The 24,374-nt window shown below is 41.1% G+C and overlaps 1 protein-coding gene across 1 annotated transcript in view; it reads left to right on the forward strand.

Annotated features, from left to right (window-relative positions):
* Positions 1 to 9,424, forward strand: part of adgrb1a (adhesion G protein-coupled receptor B1a) — a 201,122-nt gene extending 191,698 nt beyond the window's left edge. The window contains exons 29-32 of the mRNA XM_028580628.1: positions 1,285 to 1,946; positions 4,656 to 4,691; positions 4,912 to 5,070; positions 8,795 to 9,424. Of these exons, the coding sequence (XP_028436429.1) occupies positions 1,285 to 1,946; positions 4,656 to 4,691; positions 4,912 to 5,070; positions 8,795 to 8,989 (1,052 nt within the window). The 3' untranslated portion in view covers positions 8,990 to 9,424. The remainder of the gene's footprint in view (positions 1 to 1,284; positions 1,947 to 4,655; positions 4,692 to 4,911; positions 5,071 to 8,794) is intronic.
* Positions 9,425 to 24,374: the final 14,950 nt, after the last annotated feature.

Genomic DNA, 24,374 nt, shown 5'->3' on the forward strand with positions numbered 1-24,374 from the left:
TTGTCTAATTTTTTAGAGCACTCAGCAGGTTTAGACTGATGTGAGTGTTTGAAGGGTGATAAAGAGTTTTGATTATTTTGGTCACAGTTGTGACTTTGTCATTGTTTACAGTGACAATGGTAATAATGGTGACACTGTTTCTATGTTGCCTCGAAAAAACATTTGTCATGTCTGAACTACAATGCCTTCTTACTTAACCGCTGATATAAATGCAGATACCAGTATCTTTTTATACCATAGCTAACCAGTGTTTATTGCTAAAACATAGTTCATTTACAATTATACACAGTGGTTCATACCTCTAGAGCTAGATACAGTAGTACTGAGAAAAACATATTTGAGTCTTTGTAGAGGGTTGCTTCAACCCCAGGCTAGATTATTGACTGAGGAAAGCTTGCAGCTGCTGTCGGGGCCCCAGGTCCCAGTGGCCCCAAAAGCCCTGAGTTATCTGTGTGAGACTAAATAACAGTACCAGCCAAGATAATTGCTACACCCTGTCTTTGTGAGAAGCACAGTTTCCCATTGTAGTTTCACAAAATGCATATTAATAAATACATTTGTATTTTATTTGTTACCTTGACAACAACACAATACATGTGATTTGAATGAATAATGTGGTCAGTGCCCCCCGTGACCCTAACCTGACACACCAGATGGTTTGTTATCACAGAACCATCTGAGAAGCCGTCATTGGAAACTGTTTGGGAAAGGGCAGGCACTTTTGGTTGGTGATTGGATGAACCTTCATCCATCATGTCCGCCATTATTGTTTTGAACAACCAGTCACGGCCGTCACACCTAAATAACGCTCATAGGCAGTAGCTCCTCCCCGGAAGCTGATTGGTTCAGTAGGCTGGTAGTTCAGACGCAAATGCATTACTTGAAGCCAGTGGTGTAATCTATCTAAGTACATTTACTCAAGTACTGTACTTAAGTACAAATTTGAGGTGCTGCATTAAGTGCTTTTACTTTTAACACTTTTAAGTACATTTTCCTGATGATACTACAGACTTTTACATAGGTAACATTTTCAATGCAGGACTTTTACTTGTAACAGAGTACTTTTACGGTGTGGTGTTAGTACTTTTACTTAAGTAACGATCTGAATACTTCTTCCACCACTGCTTGAAGCCTGACAAGATGGATTTTCTTATGACGTGATCCCAAGTTTCTCGAGTTATCTTGTGATACAGTGAGAATCCAGCTGCCGTGCAAGGTAACCTCCATGTCCCCCAAGCAGGTAAATCAGACCGCGGTCTTACTTTGTCTTTCTGTTTCCTCCAGGCACTATGAAGCGCTCATCTCTCCAGGGGGAGGAGAAAGCCTCCACTGGGACCCTCACTCTTCAGAAGGGTTCCAACTTCAACACCATGCCGGCCAGCATGGCCAAAGTTCACCTGCAGAACGTGGCAGACTACACCAGCCACACTCTGACCCTGCGCAGGGAGAAGGGTCCCTCCAAGGGAATCAGCACAGAGCTGCCAGGCGCCAAATCCATCTACATCTGCGACGGCGAGCTCTTCAAGCAGCTGGACGGAGAGCTGCCTCGAGGAAACGGCGAGGGGAGCAGCTCTGAGTGCCCAGGCAAAGGCCCGGGGTACGTCATCCTGCCGAGCAACAACACGGGCACCCTGAAGCTGGCCAAGGGGAAAGAGGACCAGGCAGCCAAGTACAACATGGGCATTGAGCAGCTGCCTCAAACCAGGCTCATTCACCTGGCTAACCCTGCCAGCGGAGAGCCGGTGCCTGGCTTTGGGCTGAAGAGCCTTCCCGCCGACCAGATCAGTGTTTCGTGCTCTGACAGAGACTCGCCTGTACACAATCTGCCGAATATGCCCAGAGACTCCCATGCGGCCAACAGCATGTGCGACGGGGGAGATTCCGGAAACTCTGGTGTGATGTCTAAGAGTGAGACTGTCTCCACGCTGTCCATGAGCTCACTGGAGGTAAGACCACTACACTGATCAGCGTAGTCCTTTCATAGCAATGCATTATCAGCCTCACACTTCATACTTCAAATAAGACATGCATGTAAAGTTGTGTTTTGTATTCCTACTACTTGGCATACATTCTCAAGAACCAGGCCTTTATTTGAAACTGGTTTATATTAGAGATAAGCCTTTCATTTGTCCTGTTTAACATTTCAATTTTGATCACATTTTCAGAAGAAGTCTCCTCATTCTCTGATCTGCTTGTTTTAATGCTGTTGATGCTTTTTGCTTTAATGCCCATTCACCACTTCAACCTCGTCTGAAGTACTGTTCTCAATGAGTCATTATTTCAAATCCTTTCTAATTTGTTGTTTTTCAAGCACTGCTAAACTTCTGTCAATAAAACTCAACACTTCCTGCACAGACATAGGGTGTCAGGAGAAACCGTTGATGGTTTTATCCCGTGCAGTGTATCATAGTAGATGACAACCGACACCGTATCCGGGACGACTAGTTGTGGGAATCACCAGAGGCCCCACGATATGATATTATCGCGATGCTTATGTCATGATACGATATTATCGCGATACTTATGTCACAATATGATATCATTGCAATACTTGTGTCACAATACATATTATCACGGTACTTATGTCGCAATACATGTTATCGCGATGCTTATGTCACAATACGATATCATCACAATACTTATGTCACAATGCGATATTATCACGATACTTATGTCGCGATACAATATTATCACGATACTTGTGTTACAATTAAACAGTTAAACTTATTGCGATGTTGTGCGATATATTGCAATTAATTGCCTTTTTCACAACTTCAAATAATACCCAAAGGAAAACTCAATATCTGTTTTATATACAAAGATACATTTCTCTTTTTTCATCTCACTTTGAGTTTCCATCTAGTTGACAAAAAAGCTATTGAGTTTTGTTATTCTAGTACAAAAAGTTAAATTCTCATGTGCAATTTCAATTTGGGAAGTCGGAGAACCTCAAAGTAACCAGAGCAAGTCACGACAAGAAGTTGAGATTCTTTAATTGCCCAATCTGAGCATTTTAACAGATGGAAATATCCATGTAGTCTGAACCCGGCTTTACACATGAAGGGCATTTTAATGTTAAACGTCTGCAGAAGTGGTGAGTTTCATTAAACGTATCGAAAAAGCGTCCAAAGTTGAACTGATTGGAATAAATGAGTGAATAAAAACACTATTTGTCCAGTGGGCCAGTGTCCCCTTAATATTAAGCAAATATTTTCATACCTTTATCCCCAAAGAGGGGATAGTATTCATGTTCAGTGATAGATAAGATGTAGCTTAACACTGAATGAGTATTCTTGTGTTTAAGTTATATGTGTATTGTTAGTCTTTTGTAGAACCAAACCTATGGAGGGTTGGTGCTGTATAACGCTTGTGCTTAATATAATTGGTAACCCTAAAGTCGCATGTCGCCCCAGCCAATGTTACATAACAGCCACTGTAAAGTTGCTCTACTGATTGAATTAGTGCTGTGGAAAAGGACACATTAATGAATGAACCATGAGAGCTACTGTACTTCTGGTAATTCCACGCTTAACTTATAATTAGCATTAACTGCTGTGTTTCTTTTCTTATTCATATATCAATGTGAATGATGCCATATATCATGCCAGCTTATTGTTTTGTCCCCCATCTTTAATTTACCATGGACAGCAGCCATTCATATGCTAGTATATGTACTCACCACCCACCAAGAGTCAGGGTCTGTCCAAGGTTTCTCCCTGTAAAAAGGAAGTTTTTCCTCGCCACTGTTGCAACAAATGCTTGCTCTTGAAGGAGGTGGGTCTTTGTAAATTATGGAGTGTGGTCTAGACCTACTCTATCCTGTTGTGATTTAACACAAAATAAAATTGCATTGAAATTGAAAATATATATATAAATAATTTTTTTCTAGAATCATCTAGGCTATGTGCCATGTATTGTGCCACAGGCCATGTTTGATCCTCACAGCATTAGCGCACTCTCCGGAAATGATTAACACAAGTGATCAACTAGGGAGCTACATATTAATAAACTGAATATTAAATCATAGACATAAATAGAATTATCATTAATTAGATTTCCATGGGGCAGCACAGAGCTGCATTTCTTGTATGCTTAGGTCATCCCCTCTCTGATGCTAACCACAAGGCAACAAGCCCCCTTATTTCATTCATAACAAATCCTCCATCACCAGAAGTATCCCGTGCAGCGTTTTGTGGCCCCATGTAAGGACAGCATCTTTAAAAAGATTAGTTTTCAGTCGGCCCCGAGTGCCGACAGCAGTGTCACGATGAAACGACACAGTGATCAGCACACAGCAGCCTGGACATCTGCCTGCTGGTGTCTTTTCACTCCGGGGCAAAACACACTTCCATAATGCCGTGCAAGGCGGCAGCTGCCACGGCAACCAAGCGGCCTGAAGGTCAGGTTTTCCCTTCTCCACACGGGGATGGAGGACTTAAAGGTCCTTCGGTCACAATCTGTTAACTGCAAACTTGTGCCAACAGGGTCAGATTGACCAGCAGCAAACCTTGTTTCCTCCCTCATGACTCACTGCCCTCAAACACCCTTTCTTGACTGGCTGATGTGGAGATACACAATGAAACACTTGAGCATTTCTCTGCTCACACAATAACCAGGACACATCTTTAATCTCTCTGTCTCATCTCCCCCCCCAGAGACGAAAATCACGCTATGCAGAGCTTGACTTTGAGGTAATTTTAGTCTCTTTGATTCCTACAGAGCCTTTTTTTTTTTATTTAGACCAAAGAGCTGATGTCTTGATGGCTTGCATACAATTATCAGATTTATTCAAAGCTTGGCTGTGACTGTAGTGTTGAGATTCGAGACATTCAATGTGAAAGGGGGGTAAAGTAGGATTGATGGTAGCCTGTGCTGTTTACCTTGTGCGTAACGTGCAATGTCCCTGTGTAGAAGATTATGCACACCCGGAAACGCCACCAGGACATGTTTCAGGACCTGAACAGGAAGATTCACAGTGCAGACAAGGATAGAGAATCCCCACCTGTTGACGCCAAAGCTGCCAAAAGATGGAGTGTGTCCTCTGCCAGCAGCGACAAGACCAACATGAGTGTAAAGAGTTTAACTTTATTCTGTTCTGCCCCCCCCCACCACCACCCCTTCCCTCCCCCCTTCCTATATCTAATATTATCCTTTTCTCGTACCATTAGCACAAATCACCACTCTTGAGTGGTTAATTATTAGTGCAGCCATTTTAAAGGTTAGATTTTTTTATCTGCTTACAATGTCAGTGTAAGAAGACATTAGCTGTGGGGGCGTCAAGGGGGGTGAGCATATAAACTTCAACTACAAATTTAGCCAAGTACACATTGTCACTCCAAATGTGAGAAATATTTAAAAGGTTCTTCCAAATGATACAACTTGTCAGAGATTGTTTCAAGACAGTACCTCATAATAATAATAATAATGATATAGCTTTTTATTGAACTAGATACTGTATATGCAGGCTGAAGTTCTGCTACCCAACCAACGCATTCTCATGAAGCCAGCTACAGCGCTCCGGGACATGTCGAAGATTTTGTGGCAGTTGGTAGCTGAGTTTACCCGATAAATGTTGACTTTGAGCCGGGTACAGAGCCGTCGGTCGTTTCAGCGGCCATTACAGTTTAGGGAAAAGATCATTGTTAGTTTTAAAACACTCCCAAGGAACACACACTTTGTGGGTGAAAGTCTTTTTTTTTCCCTGGTAAGCGAACGCCACTCTCCGGCTTGAAAGCACGGTGATTTAGGACCCACCCATCCACCCCAACCTCCTTCCTCCTCGGTCCACGGCGCTCCTTTACTGCAGCAGTAACTTTGGTGCATACAGCAAAAAATACGTGGAATGCTTCCGCATTACAGTGCGTACCTTTACGTAGCTTTTTTGTAGGAATGGTTCATGAGAACAGCCTGACCCGACATGACAGCCATACTGTTTAGGTTTTAAAACAAAGTTAATAAAAATGTTATGGCCATTAGTTTAAATAATTTCAATTTACCGTTGTGTATGGAGAACAGCTGCAAAAATTAAAATACCCAGTGACCTCAATGACCATTGCTACCGAGATGAAGCCAGCCAAGCAAATCTTAGAATTAAAGAATATATCTCTTCTAACGCAGTTGCTTGTCTTACTGATGATTAAGAGTTGCGTGCCCCATCCAAGCCTTAAAAAGCTCCAACTGCCAGTTAACTAACATTGCTGTTGCAGGAATGATCAGAACTACACCCTCTCACTTTAGACTTTACAGTTAATAGAGATTCAAGTAGGGCTTGGTATCATTTAAAAATATTCTATAACGGTACCGATACCATTACCGTGACTTCGATACCGGTTCCTAAACGATAAATTTTTCGATACCAGTTTTATAAAATAAAATAAATGAAAACATTACACATTGCAGCACAAATCTTTCTATTTATTTTTCAGCTTGCGACTACGTGAGCCTGTCTCTGTAACATAAGAGTTTTTCCTGCGTGTCTCTAGTACGACGTGTAACATTAGACAGCCAATCACAGACATTATTAGATCTTTGTAGAAGCATGCTGCATGCTGATTGGCTCACTGACGCTGATGAGATTTGCTCCTTAGGTATTGAAATTGGGTATTAAATGACATTAATGGCATTTTTCGATACTTGATACTTTCGGTCGGTCGGTGCCTAAAAAGTATTTAATTTGGTACTCAGCCCTAGATTCAAGACATTAATATTACCTACATGGGATTTGTTTTTCTAATGCTTGGCAAAGCTATGAGCAAGCTAAATAGTGACTTAAGCTAATACTTTCCCCCACTAAACACCGGGACTGGATTGGCTGGGAACTAGTCCCTCAACAAAGTCACCAACACTAGTTACATAAGAGAATCCATGTTGGCTTTGTAGCTGCATTCAATCCATGGCAGCAGATGATTTCCATTTCCTTCTGCTGCAAAAAGCCCCTGATCTCCATTTGTTTCACAGCTTTGGAGTCAGGTCTTCTCTGGCATATGGCCAAGCCCAACTTCACAGATTAAGGGTGCAGCTATTTGACAATGCTAGTTACAGATCCCAATCAGTTTGTGATAGCCCTGCAGAATCACACAACCTTAGCTTCTTTCCAGAGGCAAAAAAAAAAAAAAAGATTTTGAGAGGCAGAGGGATCAACTTCTCCACTGCAGGTACAAGATGTGTTTTGAGGATGTGCCTCTGCCGCAATCATATTTGAATCTCAGTCCTTATTAGCATATCCAGCTAGCTTTTGTGCATATACCAACTTTAGATTAAAATGCATCCATTGTATAGGGGTTTGTTAAAAGAAGTATTAAAGGAATAGTTTGAAATTCCGGTAAATATGTGTGTGTATGTTTACTGGTATCAGCTTTCTTGTTGAGAGTAAGACTAGAATTTTGTGTGAAAAGTTTACAGCTGGAGCTAGGAGGTGGTTAGCGTAGCTTAGCTTAGCGTAAAGACAGGGGAAGTGAGACAAAGTATTTATAGTAAAACCAAAAATTGTTGGTTTTACATTTATGTTTGTGTACAGAATTAATCAGTGAGCTTTAGCAGTGTTGGTAGTTTTTCTTCAGTTTGGACAAAGCCAGGCTAGCTGTTTCTCCCTTTTCACAGTCTTTATGCTAAGCTAAGCTAATAACCATAGCTCCAGGTCCATACTTCCCAGTGACATGAGAGTGGTGGTGATGTGTCATTTAAAGGATAACTTCATTTTTTTTGCAACATGGACCCTATTTTCCTATGTTTTTGTGTCTTAGTGACTGATGGGAACAACAATCTTTGACAGTATTGAGCGAGATCGCTGTAGCAAAATCAGCAAATCAAGCTACGATGTAAGTCAATAGGGCAATTTTATTTTATATTGTATTTACCTTCACAAAAGTGCTTGGTTTGCCACTCAGATTAATATTAATAAAAGTGTCTGACAGCATTATGGAAAGGATTTCTAAGGAGGTCCTTTCTGTTAAAGAGTAAGATCATTTTTTTAAACATAAAAACATCTGCAAAATTAGCCACCAGACTCCATGTAAATAAACAGTAATTTTAGCATCGTAAAATACACTTCATTCATAGTCGACAGAAACAATATAAAACTATGAAAAGCCGTTTTCGGCCGTCTTTCCATTTTTCCAACCATCACAACTCTAGTTTTGGTTAAAATAAACACATAGTTTACTGATTTACATGTGGAAATATGTTGGCTCACACAAAAAAGTAATGTTTTTTTTAAATGTTCTTTTTTTTTTAAATGTTGAGTCTGGTGGGTTTAGCACTAGCGACCTCAAAGCTGTTTCTGGTTAAAGAGAAAGGTCTTAAAGAGGTTTTAAAAAGGCCTATCTTTTTCCATAATGTTGTCAGACACTTACAATAATAATCTGAGCCTGTCAGCGGCAAAACAAGCACTTTTAGTGGACCAAATTGAAGATGCACATTTGCCCCAGAGGGTTACATTGCAGCCTGGTCTGTGGCTGCCGGTTACAGCGTTCACACTTAAGATTGGACCAATTTCAAAGATTGTTGTTCCTATCAGTCACTTACACACAAAAACATAGGAAAAAAGGGTCCAGGTTAAAAAAAATACAAAAAATCACCTTTTATCTCCCAGAAAATATTAAAAAAGCTTCTTTTATTTTTTTAAATCAAACTACTCTTTTAAGAAATGTAGGAAATCATGAAGGCATACAGATAAAAGGCAGTGTGAGGTAAAGTCGGTCCAACCAAAAGGAACTCACAATATAACTTCTGAAATACATCCCAGATCAACTCTGAGAAAACAAGCCTTTTTTTCCTCTGTCCTTTTCCTCTTAAGGACAAGCAGCAGACCCCGAGTAAGAGGGTGTGGGAGGGCATCAGGAAGACCCACTCCCCCCCATCCTGGGTGAGGAAGGACCTGGAGACAGTGGCGGCCTCCCCTCTGGAGCTGCAGACGGTGGAGTGGGAGAAGACCAGCGCCACCATCCCTCTGGTGGGCCAGGAGATCATGGACCTTCAGACGGAGGTGTGACCAAGATTCCGGGCCTCACACCCACAACTTCCTTTTCTTCCCCGAAGATCTCAAACAAACAAGCAGACACACCACAACACACTGCCCTGCTCTGTATTTCTACTCAAAGGCTGGACCGAGCCCAGTGCGAGAACTTGAGGGGGAAGGAGGGCGAGGCGGAGAGAGAGAAGCGTCACAATGTCCGAAAATTCATTAAACCGATAAAAAGAGAGAACAGGAAAATAGCGTCTCTTTCTATTGTTTCATTTTAACGTTTGGACGGTGTTTTTGTCTGCAAATACTGGTCATCTTCTTGTATATGGTCTCAGATACAACAGTGGCTCACATGGTAGACAGATTCAGCCACTATATGTGCATTATATAGCCGTGTTATGAACCACAAAGCAAAAGGTAACCATGCTATGTTTACCCCTGTATTAAATGAGTACAATGTGATTATCCTGATTATGTCTTGTTTTGTTTCACTGTTGAGAGTATCGTTGCATAACTGTTCTGCTCTCTCTCTCTCTCTCGTGATGAACGCTGTTGTATGCGGCTCGAGATCCCCTCCGGACTTATTTTTCTTTTCAACATCAATCTCAAAAGAGAACGGACCAGGCAGACTGCCAAACACACACCACATGTAACCCTTGATGCAGTCCCCCCCCTCCCCATTCAACGACTCAACACAATCCTTTTGGCTACACCACTTTATCCCCCGTGATCCTGATGGGGCAAGGTTGGCCCCGCAGTGACAAGCGAAGCACCGAGGCGCTTAAAAAAAAAATAAAAAAAAATAAAAAGATGTTTTCCCTGAGCCAAAATGGCAAGTTGCCTTCATATCGACCGGACACCTCAGAGACGCTAGAGAGCGGGCCGGCGGGCTTTCGCGCTCTTCCTCAACGCCGCCGCCCCACAGAGCCGGTTACACGGACGGCGTCAGTGCGTACAGAAGGAGCCACGTTCAACAAAACACGTGCTGTTAAAGTTTGTTTCTCCGCATACAAGCAGGCTTGATACAGCAAATGCAAAATATGATGTGATGTTTTCAAAGATGCGAAGGAAAAAGGGACTTGTGTGTGTATGTGTGTGTCGAAATGTGTAAGATGAGTAAATGACTACTAAATATATATATATATATATATATATATATATATATATATATATATATATATATATATATATATAGATAGATAGATAGATAGATAGATAGATATATGGTAAGACAGTTAAAGTTGAGGACATATAAAGGCATAGTGAGGGATGGTGGTTGCACACAGAGAAAGCACAAGGCTCATTTGGAGTCCTGATGTACAGCATTGTAATTATTACAACAGAGTTCTACAGAATGGATTTTAGCCTATGAATATCTTTCTTACTGTGCTTGGGGATAGTTGTTATCATTATTATAAATATGAACATGATTATTCTGATAATGATCCTCCCTGATTCCCTCCTCGTCCCTTCAGGGTACTGGACTATACGAGTGTTCTGTATCGCAATGTAACAGTGTGTGTTTTGATATTACCGCCAGTCACTCCCTCAGATCTGTATTTGTCGAAAAACCCTGACCTCCGACCTCTGAACCCACTGATCTGCGCCTCCCCCCCCCTTCCCACACTCCCCTTTTTAATTTACCGGGGTCGCCTCTTTGTTAATGTACAGTTTTCAGAGCACAAAATGAATGTGTCTTATTTCTAATAAAAGCATATCTATATAATAAATCCACAGCAGTCCTTGTTTTCTCACATTTGAATTCATTTGATTTTTTTTTATCTTGAACAAACAATATGTTGTAAAAGGAAAAAAAAAGAAGAAAAAAGACAGATAAAAGCACAACCATTGACAAATTACTCACTTTATATACGTTGTTTGACATTTGATTGGGAAAAAGGCTCATTCGTAGAGTGATACCACTTGCATGCGTCTGTGCGGCAAGTATAGCTCTCGAGGGGGTCCTACGTCTCTTGATATAAACTAACATTGTAAGACATTGGTAAGTGCTTGCTTCGCAGATCAAATTGCTAAAAGAAAGAAGTAAAGTGGGCGTTTTAAATGCAGTTTGAATGGTAAAAGTCTCTTCAGCCCCTGTGGAGACAACAATGTCTAGAATCAAGAAAACTGTCTTGCCCACAAATCTGAGTGTGTAGGTTAACATCAGCAGGCTATCAGCTGTAGTTAGGGTTAGAAACTGAAACTGACCCAGGGAAACATACATTTAACATTCAAGCTAAGGAAAACATTGCTGAGAACATGGGACCCTTCGAAAAGGTCTCCTTAAAGAGTCTTATGAAGAGGATTTTGATCCAGAGAACATAGAACCCTGGGAATATATACACTCCCCTCTAGAGCCAGCAGTTTTTTGGGGATTGTTTCAATTGTGTCTTTGCAGTTTGCATGATGATGTGATTGACATGTCTAACTGCATCATTTCTCTCTCTCTCTCTCTCTCTCTCTCTCTCGTCATTTCAATGGAAACAATAAACCAATATGTGAGGAACAGAGAATACTTTTCTAATTCAAGATGAGAAACACAGTAAGTTGCTGTGCGGCACTTTCTGGCCATGTGTCTGATTAGAAATGGGTTGTAAGGAGACTACAATGGCCTGAGAACTACATCCGTCAACTGAAAACCTAAAAGATTTAAGCAGCCATAACTTGTCAGACAAAAACATGCCAGATTTAAATAATACATCACAAAGTATACAAGCATGCATTGAGCTCATTACCTCAGGAACATAATCTATATGGAATCTCTTATTTTAGTTATCGCTGTTGTGTTGGAAAACCTCATTCACTCCCTCACTATTCCCTACATAGTGTTTATTAAATAGTGAACTATATAGGGAACGATCAAACGAGATTTTGGACACTCACTGAAACATCATGTCAACAAACCGAAACTAAAACACTTCTAATTGTCCCTGAAACAAAGCGAGCACTCAGGAAGAGAGTAAAAGGTTGTTTATACTGTATATGTTGCATATTACATTTCCACTGTTTAAATGAAAGCCCGCTCCATTTTTCCCTTTTCAGTTTTTGCAGTTGCTTCTGCTTCTTCTTCTCCTCTGGGAAAACACAGCTGCGTTGCATTGTGGTATACGGGAGTAAAATGAAGGGCACATCGTATGTACACTCAAATTAGCTGTGCATTGTAGCCTGGTTGACACCAGACCCTTCTCAGTTGTAACTGAGAGTTGGTCTGGCGAAGGTTCATTCAAGCTCATATCCAAAGAAGCGTCACCAACGGCCGCCGCTCAAATGCCTCAGAGGAAAAAAAAAAACAAAATCTAACCAGATAAATATATAGGATATATATATATATATATATAAAGATATATATATATATATAGTTTGAGAAACAGACGCCTCACAGGTCCCCAACTGAAATGTCCTTATTTTTGCAAAACAAATAACATCTACAATGAAGATAACTTTGGGCACAATTGGATAGTCCTTCAACCAATCAGACCAACGATCCGGATGACGTAGCAGCGACAGCGGCATCAATGGGTTGCTGGTTTATCGTGTTTTTTGCCCCCAATGGTTGCCTTGGGAGGCACTGGTTAGGTTTGGGTTAAAACGCGGCGGCCAGGATGGGGCTGTTTAAAAGACGGCCAGATATTTAAAGAAGGTTAAAAGAACCACTGGACAGGGCGGACAGGGGGAAATTTAAACCTTTAAATAAAAGGTCACCTCCACAACTACCCTGGGGCCTGTACCATGATGGTAGTTGAACAAACAGGGTTGCAGGATTGGTTCAGAGTTGACTAAACCAAACCAATGCAATCAGGCTTTATTGGTACCATGACGCAGCTCATCAACTTTCTCTGTCAACTCAGGCTTTGATCCTTAAACTCTGATTACTCCGCGTGCACGTGCACATAAAAGAGTGACGTCGGCACCAAACAATCAATCACGTTCGATATGGATAGAGCGAGAGCAATATATTTTTCCGCGGAGGAGCAAGAAATGATTCTTCAGAAATATGTGACACAACATACACTCATGGAAAATTCGTCAGTCATGCACTGAGCCAGGCCATTTGGAATCCAAGCTTGTGATCATGCAAGAGACGTAAATATAAAAATATTGCAACAAATTATTATTAATCATATTAAAACAATAAGGTCATTTAAAATAGAAAAGGATGGAAAAAACAAGGAAAAGAAAAAAAGGGTTGGGTATGATGCGCTGCAGAGGAGGTCCAGATAAAACCTAAGGAGAGAGGAGACCAGAGCAGTGGGAGGAAGTACTTCTAAAAATACCCTGTAAAAAGAGAAGTGGATCCATTTTAGTATTTTTCATTTAGACCCGTAGGGTCTATGGTTTTTAAAAGATGGATCCACTTCCTCTCCGCTGCCCAACGCTGAGCCATGGTCCAGGCTCTGTTGCTCTCCAGGCCCATGCTCTGAACATTTGAGAGCCATGGAGTTTAAAATGTGCATATAAAACAGTTGTGCCATCGCCCTTGTTAAAATATACTGGTGTTGCTTGATTCTTAAATATAGTGCATTTCTTGTCTCCCCCACATACAATTTGTGGCAGGCCCTGCACCTAATTGCATAAACCACATTAATGGTTGTGTGCTGCAGGACCTGCCCCGGGTTAAAACCAACTCTGCTGTAAGGGTTAAAAATGTGGGGGAGAATCATAAAACCAATATCCTAGCCTTGAAGTGCTTCCCTAGGGTCAGTATTCTTATTTAAGTTTGTGTGAATTAAAATATCCTTTCCGATTTTTATTCCTCCTGTAGGCAGAGATCATACGGCAGTCCCTTAGCACATCACAATCAACCCCCACCCCCTGGAAATTCCTCTTTATGGTAAGGCAAGGCAGCTTTATTTGTATAGCACATTTCAGCAACAGGGCAATTTAAAGTGCTTTACATAAAACATTTCAAAAACAATTAAAAACATTAAAAAGACAAGAATAAAATTGATAGTGCCGTATAAGAATAAAAGTTAATAAAATAGATTTAAAGAAAAGCAACATCAAAAGATAGGGTTTAGCTTAGAACATTGTCGTTTGAAACTGCGCTGACTTTTAATCGTTCCTCTTTTGCTCCAAAAACGACCACCTCCGTTTTTTCTTCATTAATTTAAGAAAATTCTGGCACATCCAATCATTAATCTGTTGAATGCACATATTTAATTGTTGTATTGGGCTATAGTTCCCTGGCGAGAAGGTTATGTAAATTTGTGTGTCATTCGCATAACTATGGTAACTTTTTGTTGTTTTCCATAATTTCAGCCAGTGGAAGCATGTAGGTATAATATTCCTGAGATTTTCTGAATAGGTAATAACCAGGGGAACAAGGGCGGAATTGGACGGCCGGGTGATAGTTCCTTCTTTGTTTTTAAACTTGCCGATGACCTCCACCTTTATACCTCTAAGGAAGCGCCTCAAGTAACCCCTCAACCTCATTGCACTAAGAAAAAAAAAAAAAAAAAAAAAAAAAAGTGTACTAGTGGCCTCCGCCACATGCTCCAGGAAGGTGCAAATTCTGTGGAAGCGTATCAGTTGGGACTTAATGAGGCCTCTGTACGTGTGTTTGGGGTGATGGGTTTGGTCTTATGGAGAATTGCATGGCGGTCGGTGTCCTTGAAATACACTTTGGTGGCTAGTGTTTTCGTCTGGTCATTGAAGGTGCGGAAGAAGATCTGTGTCCAGCAACTCCACTGTAACGGATTGTAGGTTATGTTTGAGTTTTATTTTAGGGTGATGTGAGTTGAGGATGTTCAGAAAGGTAAAAAAAAAAAAAAAAAAAAAAAAAAGTCTGTTCGGTGTTGTCCCAGAGGCCGAAGATGTTGTCCAAGTACCAGAAATAAAGCAGAGGTTTGATGGTGAGTTTATGGAAAGCAGTTTCCTCCCAATGGACCAGGTAGATGTCTGAGTATGACGGGGAATACTTCCGGCCCATTGCACACCCACAAAGCTGGAGATAGTGTTTATTGTTAAAAGGTGAAGTCATTTCTGATAAGAGTGATATGGAGTAACTGTAAAATTTGGCTGTCAGGTCTGGGTGTTTATCAAATGGGTGTTTTATTGCAGAGAGGCCAAGTGGTGTTTCTATATTTGTGTATAATGAGTCTATATGTATTGAAAAAAGGAGTGTGTGACCGGGTTACCTGTGTCACAAGGTGCCGAGGGACGAACAAGGCTTGGACCCAAATGCTGGAAAAAACAAAATGTAATTTATTGACAAAAACTTACAATAAAGAGTGTCCAGAGGTTGGCAAGACTAACCACAAAGAAGGAAAACAACTTTGCATACAGCAACACGCAACAATGATCCCACACCAGACACAGACAACACAGAGACTAAATACACTAGGTAACAAGGACTAATGAGGGACAGGTGACACAACAGGTGAAACAAATCAGGACAATCATAAGGGAGGAAAAACACAGGAAGTTAAACAGACAAGACAGAAAACCAGATTTTACAATAAAAAACAGGAAACCGAACATAAGAGAAACCCACAATCATGATAGTACCCCCCCTCCTCCAAGGGACGGATCCCAGACGTCCAAAAACCAAACAAAAGTCAACCCAGGGAGGGCGGAGCGGGAAAGTCAAACCGGTGTAAGAAACTGGGGACAGCGGGACAGGAAGGCCACGGACAGCAGCGAAGATGGATCCTCAGGCGGACAAGCAGGACGGCGAAGGCTGAGTCCCCACTGATGGCCGAGCAGGACGGTGAAGACTCTCGAGCGGCCGTCAACGAAGGTGAAAACCCTCTGGCGGCCGGCGGCGAAGGGGATACCCCTCTGGGGGCCGTCGGCGGAGGCAGAACCGATCTGGGGACCGGGCAGGCGAAGGAACATCTGGGCTGAGGACAGGCAAAGGGTCAGCCGGGCTGAAGACAGGCAAAGGATCAGCCGGGCTGAAGACAGGCAGGCAAAGGGTCAGCTGGGCTAGTGTCTGCCAACAAAGTTTCAGGATCAGGAGTCGGCCAATCTGCCGACAAGGTAACTGGAGCAGAGGTCGGACGGACCACCGACAAAACCCAGGGGGCAGGGGTTGGCCGGACCACCGACCAAGTCTCTGGGGCACCCGAGACCGGCAAAGTCTCTGGGAGGTCGGGCAACGTAGACTCTGGGAGGTCAGTCGTAAGCGGCGGTTCTGAGCGGCTGCACGTCAGTGGAGATTCTGGGCGGCTGCTCGTCAGCGGTGGTTCCGGTACACGGGTCAGCTCAGGCTCAGGTACGCAGGTTAGCGCAGGCTCAGGTACGCAGGTTAGCTCAGGCTCAGGTACGCAGGTTAGCTCAGGCTCAGGTACGCAGGTTAGCTCAGGCTCAGGTACGCAGGTTAGCTCAGGCTCAGGTATGCAGGTTAGCTCAGGCTCAGGTACACAGGTTAGCTCAAAAGACTGCTTGAACACTGAAAGGCTGAATTCCCGCTCCACAGCCTGCCAGCGTACCTCCATGAGGTGCCCAGCAAAGGCAGGATCCTCATCATGCAGGGAGCGATAAAAAGAGATTATTAACTCCCCATCAGAGTCCAACAGGTGAATGACCGGAATAAATTCCATACCTGCTGGGTCCATTGGTGGTGGGATCATTCTGTCACGAGGTGCCGAGGGACAAACAAGGCTTGGACCCAAATGCAGGAAAAAAATGTAATTTATTGACAAAAACTTACAATAAAGAGTGTCCAGAGGTTGGCAAGACTAACCACAAAGACGGCCAACAACTTCACATACAGCAACACACAACAATGATCCCACACCAGACAGAAACAACACAGAGACTAAATACACCAGGTAACAAGGACTAACGAGGGACAGGTGACACAACAGGTGAAACAAATCAGGACAATCATAAGGGAGGGAAAACACAGGAAGTTAAACAGACAAGACAAGACAGAAAACCAGATTTCACAATAAAAAAGGAAACAGAACATAAAAGAAACCCACAATCATGACAACCTGGAGGTTTTTTATTTTACTAACAAATTCATATGTGTCTTGGATATAGCTAGGGTGAAGTTTTGAAAGTGGGTTAATAAAATGGTCTATGTATTCTGTGATGTTGTATGATTCTGATCTGCAGTCACTTGTGTGTCCTTTGTCCAGACAAAACACTGATTACTCAATGACAGCTGTCTTTTAATGTTCAATGCCAATGTTTTTTAAAAAAAAGTTTCTTTCTATAAGATCTGTGCAAAGCATGGCAAATACAGTCCAGGTAAGACCATGGTTACAGTTATTGTTTTACAAGAAAGACAATTCTTTATCTGCAACGTGATATAATAACGATTCTCCTGCAAAAATGGGTGGCACACAACCATCCGCCCATCTTTCAACCTCGCTACATAAAGTTCACACTACTTCCTGCAATGGTACTGAACATTGGACACAAATTAAGTGCAGCAGAATTATCCAATATAAAGATAATTCCTAAGGATATTGTGCACTGATTAAAATTTGTATTGTGCATACTGTATACATGTACGTGGTCGCCAAAAAGCCAACCTGTGGCTAGGCTACCTGTGCTTTAAATCAGGGGTCTTCAACGTTTTTTAAGCCAAGGACCCCTTAACTGAAAGAGAGACGGAGCAGGGAACCCCTACTACAGTACATCGCAATTGTTTTTATTAAATTGTATAAAAATTAAGTTGCATATTAAAGTGGGCCTACAATAACACGTAGGGCGGCCTAAAGCCTTTATAGATACCTATTTTTTGCATAGCAATTGAAATAATAATTGTTGACATGATTTTACAAATCATGTTTTAATGTTAACATCTTTGGATGGCTACCTTAGTGACTACCTTACCTAAAGCCAGTATGCATCAATTTTTTCACATATAGGCCGATATATATTTACCAGTAATATGTTGGATTCTTGTTAACAAATTTGAATTTTCTTGTGAACTTTCAAACAAAAATAATTTGGAGGAACCCTAGGGGTTGAAGATCTCTGCTTTAAATTGTGTTTCATGGCGCCACTAGTCTTAAAAAACGTAGTACCTTTAACACAATGTTGTGGAGACATGTTATTTATGTGCCATGATACACAATAATGTCTTACACTACAGACATCAGTATTACACATTTAAGCCCTATTCACACAGGACTAGCAATACCTGAAGACCTCTAGTAATTTGTAGTATTTAGAGAGGTCTGTGATATTAATCCTGTGCAAATCTGCCATGTTGCAATTTGTCAAGTACAAATTCCACCACAAATGACCTACCATGTTTCCCCAAACACAGAGGTTATGTGATAATATTAGTCCCGTGCAAATCGGCATCTCTGTGATTCGGGGTTGTATTGGTTCATTGGCAATTATAAATTAAAAGTTTATACGGTGCCTTGACATCATATGTGGGGGATAATGTCAGTAAATTTGAGTAATATACAGACGTGAGAGGGGGATCATTTCTAAATTACATGAGGTCCCCTGGTAACACTAGTCCAGTGTGAATAGGGCTAAATACAGCTCCGGACACACATGTCCATGCAGCTCTCAAAAAAGCAATACAATTAAAAAGTTGCTGTGGATGACTAAAGATGTTATTTTACACTTGTTTAATCATCATCTCACCATGTATTTATGTGTCACTCTGCTGGGAAATGAAGGCAGTTTGACCTTTATAGATTTCACAGCACTTTGTTTGGAACAGTGACGCCTGTCATGACGGCTGCGTCAAACACACCCACATGTTCTCTTACCGCTAATGAACTCCTGACTCATGGTGTAATAACTGTTTGAACTGCGATGACTTCACTTGATTTTCCTCACTTCAGAGGCTTATTTTCGGCCGCTGTGCCTTCAGTGGCGTGGCGATGTAGCAGGAGGGAAAAAGTGGCCTGTAACATCATTAGTATCCATCCAGACACATTAACCTCACGTCGTTAATTAGGCTATCAACAGGCATTAGCCTCCACTTGTGCCTTGCCCTACACAGACCTGACAATGGCCATTAATAGACTGGCACTCTGATGACATTTCCTGACACTTGGCGCTGATCTCTTCAGCTAGCCGCTGGGTTTCTGCGGCTGCTGGAGGAGGAAGAGCAGCAGGCTGATGACCAGCAGCAATCCACCAACCTGAACCTTCACACACACCTACACACATCCAAATGCTTTTCAAAATGTCCATTATGTACTCTGTGACTTTATCAACTTCTACGACATGGTTCCTCCACATTAAAAAAAAAAAAGTGTAAAAGATTTAAATTTTTTTATTATTTACTGTCCCACATTTTAGGAGGGCAGACTTAACATCTAACATCTGTCAGATCAAAAGAGGGTATATTATATATAAATTGGGTATATATTTGTTCTTTTGAATTTATGAACTGTTTTGTAAAATACACAATTACTTTTCTTTTCTAGTATCTTCTTAGACGTTGCATTAAGATTTGACCAAAAAAAAGAACAAGAATAAGTTACAGATGCATCATTGCATTTCAAGTAACTTAGCCTACTTTCGATGTATCGAGAGCTAAACTGGGTATCACTGTCCCTGTGTCATAAGCCAAAACATTAAGAGGTTGTTTGTATCAACCAACGTATTAATAACTTAGATTTATATAGCGCATTTCATGAAACCCTCGGACACTTTAAACAAATACAGGGGGAAGGGAACAGAAAATAGTAGGCCAACACAAACACGCAATTTAATGTTGGCCGCTGATGTACAACCACATCGCACAATCTTAAGTTATTTTATTATTTGTTTAGGCAACAAAAGCACTTAAAGTGCCCATATTATGAAAAAAAACCTTTTTCTGGGATTTGGGGTGTTCTTTTGTGTCTCTGGTGCTTCCACACACATACAAAATTTGCATAACTAGTGTCCCGTGCGGCTTGACTCTAATGTCCATTTTCGGAACATCAGAGAGAAGCACAGGCATTTAAGTGGCACCTAAATAAGGCACCGAAATCCGCGTTGCTATGGTAGATAACGGTCGTTGGCACCGGTGCCGTATTAGCACCGGGTCTGTGCAGGTGCGAACCAATAGGGTGTTGGAATGGTATATGTATATACTTCTCATCTAACCACAATCAAATTCACTCTATCCAGATGGCGCGATTTATCTGGAGAGGGTTTTTTTTGTGTGTGTGTGTTTTTTAACGATGGAATGAAAAAAGCCAAACTGAAATAGGAGTAAAGACGCTATTTTTAAAATGTAACGAGTAGAAAGTACAGATAATTGTGTGAAAATGTAAGGAGTAGAAGTAAAAAGTTTGCTGTAAAAGAATTACTCCAGTAAAGTATAAATACCCAAAATTTCGTTACCTTACTTAAGTAGAAATTTTGGGTATTTATATACTTGACACCTCTGCACCTGCTACGCTCTGCAGTGCCTGGCTGCGCCCTACTACGCCCTGCTACGTCCTGCAGTGCTCTGCTACATCCTGTGACACCCTGCAGTGCTCTGCTACATCCTGTGACACCCTGCAGTGCCCTGCTATGCCATGAACTACTACAACTACTATTTCTAGTCACTGATCCATTATCTTTATTCTGATTATTATTGCCACTGTTCATCACACCCCCAACCGGCACCGTCAGACACTGCCTACCAAGAGCCTGGGTCTGTCCGAGGTTTCTTCCTGAGAGGGAGTTTTTCCTCGCCACTGTCACACTGAATGCTTGCTCTTGGGGGAATTACTGGAATTGTTGGGTCTTTGTAAATTATAGAGTGTGGTCTAGACCTACTCTATCTGTAAAGTGTCTTGAGATAACTCTTGTTATGAATTGATACTATAAATAAAATTTAATTGAATTGATCATTATTGTGTGAGGTAAATGTCAATTTCTCTCTTTGACTCATGATAACAAATTACATAGGACAAATATAGTATACCATCGTTAATGTGTACCATACTGTCAAAAAAGTTCTAACACTGCTTTAGAAATTAATGAAGTTTGAAGTTAGCGATGCCTTATGCTAGGTTAGCTTTTTTGCTAGCAAATGCTTGTGATCTTGCCATAGTCATGACTTGAATTTAAGCTAGTCTGACTTCAATTGTCATCTGTAACTCAGATATACTGTGACCATGCAGGCATGTCATTTATGTTGATTTAGCTCACTATATTATTAATACATAACTTTGCCTCGTTTACTACTAAGTTATTATTGCTAGTGTGATAACGTTCAGGGCTGTAGTAACGGACGTTTTTTCTAAAAGCAGTCAACCTGCGTGATGTTTGAAATGGGGACACACATATCGTGCCTCTTCCCGGAGATTCTGGCCATTATTTTAAGGCATAAACCAACCATAGGGGTAAACACTGAAAGAAATGTACACTGCTCAGAGACTTATTACAAAAAAAATTATAAAATTAAAAATTAAATTAAAAAATGTGCGTTTACTTCACACAAGAGCAGCCATTTTCCCCTGTTGCCATGGGAACGTTATGAAGTGACGTTATGAAGTGACGTTATGAAGTGACGTTATGAAGTGACGTTATGAAGTGACGTTATGAAGTGACGTTATGAAGTGACGTAATTACGCGACGTGAACATCATCTTAAAGCAGGGTGTTGAAGGTTGAATTTGACATGTACTTTGAGTTGGTATCCAATAAGAAACCTATCTTAGGCAGCACGGTGGCTCAGTGGTTAGCACTTCTCCCTCACAGCAAAAATGTTCTGGGTTTGAACCCAGGTCATCCCGAGCCTTTCTGTGTGGATTTTGCATGTTCTCCCCGTGCTTGCGTGGGTTTGCTCTGGTTTCTTCCCACCATAAAGACATGCATGCAACTAGGACTACAGTTGAAAATTAGCCGACTGGCTAACACTGGCGCATTTTACAGAAATGTTGATTAATGTGCATTGTCCTAATATAAATAAATAAATCTTCTAATATAAATAAATCTTAATATCTGATGTCTACTCAAATTTCTTTGTTTAAATGCTCCTGCTGTTTATATTATTAACGATTTTTGAAAGTCTGTCTCTTTTGTATCTTTTATTTCCCTCTGTTTAGACTATTACTTTTATTTTTACTTTAATATTAAATTATTTGTATATATTTTTGTATCTTATTTGTTTACTTATTGCAATGACTGAATATCTGTAAACTATTTTTGGAAATTAAGTTAAAAAAAGCAGGGTGTTGGGGGAATCCCTTTTTCTTCTCTTTTTCATCAAACCGCAGTTTTTGCAAGTTCCTGCATTTTTTGCAAGTTCCCGCAATTTCATTGCATAAAATTGCATAAATATCCCGCATATTCCATCGCATTTTTTAAGAAAACGTGCCGCATAATCAAGGATTTTTTCGCGCAACAATCACAAAAAAACTCACTACAATCAGTCACTCACTACAATGGGCATATTTTAGAGGCCCATTTACGATACAGAAGGTAAATATACACTGGAATATTTCCGTAAGGGCCTTTTACATATTGACAAACGTTGATAATAACATGTATATGCCTGTTTATGGTGAAATTCTATTTCAAGATAGCATATTCGCCCCATAGGTTTACACTGTAGAGTCATCTGACGATGGTATCCAATATGGCATAATCTGAGTTGGCCAAATTCTCTCTATATATGGCTCTGGTTCAAACTATACTGTGGCCTTTAGGGGAGCCCACTTTTTCTTTTTTTTCACCGGGGGATGTAGTGCACTTACACTGAATTTCAAAGATATATAACAGCTATAAGTGTACACTATACATGATTTACCATATTATACTTTATCGACAGGAATTGATAGGTCAAACAGCAAACAGCCACCCACAAATAGTCTATAAACAAAGCATCAAGATTGAAATTTGAGATTTCACATGACCAACGGTTAAAGTTACTCAGGCTACCAAAGAATACCATAATTCCTCCATTGAATTAGGCCTAAGCGATGCACCCCAAGCTTCCATCCTTAACAAATAGCCATGTATATGTATATATTGGACAGCCAGCAGTGGAGAGAAAGGAAGAGCTTCCAGTCTCTTCACTGCTGGCTGTTCCAAAAGATGTGGCAAAAGGGACTGCCAGGAGGGGGAAGGAAAAAAAAAAAAGGGGGAAAAAGGGGGGAAGAGAAGAAAAAAAAAAAGAGTAAAAATGAGAAATTTGTCGGTTCGATCAACTAGTGGTCGAAGGTCACCAAATTTATTGTGTGTCCTCAGAATGGGGTCCCAAGTATACTAAGTTTGGTTTCTATACGTATAAGCATTGCTTAGATATGAGCATACTTCCTGTGAATATAGCGCCCCCCCCTAGTGGTCAAAATACTCCAGATTTATTGTGCTTCCTCTGGATAGGGTACCAAGTACATGTACCAAGTTTGGTTTTGATACATGAAAGCGTTGCTGAGATATGAGCTTACATCCTGTGATTATAGCGCCCCCAAAGTGGTCAAAAGTCACCAAATTTCTTGAGCCTCCTCCTAACTGGGTCATGAGTCCAAGTATTGAGATTGGTTTTGATACGTGAAAGCCTCCCCCACATATGAGTTCACGTCCTATTTAGCAGCTTCGCCTTCGATTTCGATTGGCTGTGACGGGCAGACGCTTCCGAATATCAATACGCAATGGAATGACTTTTCTGCGGCTTGGTCTGAAGATCATCTGTGCCAAGTTTCGTTAAAATCAGAGAAATGTTGTGACCTGTAAAACTTTTTAGTGTTTTTGATGAAATCCAATATGGCGGCCAGATCAATAATGTTGACATCACAAATTGGCATGTGTTGGCCTTAGGACCTCCCACAGTATTAACAGACAGTGCTAGTAAGTTTTACTTCCAAACACATCAAATGTTATAGGCCAAAACGTTATTTTGCTAATTACAGCGCCCCCTATAGGTCTAAGGCCTCTTCCTAATTGGGCCCTGTACTTATGTACTAAGATTGGTGTTGATACGTGAAAGACTTGCCGAGATATGAGTTCACTTTCTGTTTGGCAGCTTCACCGTCGATTTCGATTTGCTGTCGAATATCAATACGCAATGTGATAACTTTTGTGAGGCATGGTCTGAAGATCATCTGTGCCAAGTTTCGTGAAAATTGGACCAATTTTGTGACCTGTGAAAACTTTTTAGTGTTTTTGATCAAATCCAATATGGCGGAAGGTCAAACATGGCGGATATTGACATCATGGGGTGCATTGAGTTCCATCCAAGGATTCCAACTATATCTCGATATGGGCTGCCATAGACTCCCATGGCAGAGGAAAGATGTGTAATAATAAGAAAAGGTAGAATCGCTGCTTGTCCCCCAATACAGAGGTGTATGTATGTGTGTGTGTGTTAACATAAACATAGATACACATAACAAAGCTGCGCCATCAGAGTGTAAATGTGTGTGAGTGTTTATCTGATGAGCAGGTGGCACGTTGTACGGCAGCCTCAGCCACAGTGTGTGAATGGTGAATGGTTCCTGTACTATGTAAAAAGTGCTTTGAGGAGTTGTTAAGAGTAGTTGTTAAACTAGAAAAACAGT

This window comes from Perca flavescens, chromosome 6 (assembly GCF_004354835.1).
Source record: "Perca flavescens isolate YP-PL-M2 chromosome 6, PFLA_1.0, whole genome shotgun sequence".
Taxonomy (NCBI): domain Eukaryota; kingdom Metazoa; phylum Chordata; class Actinopteri; order Perciformes; family Percidae; genus Perca; species Perca flavescens.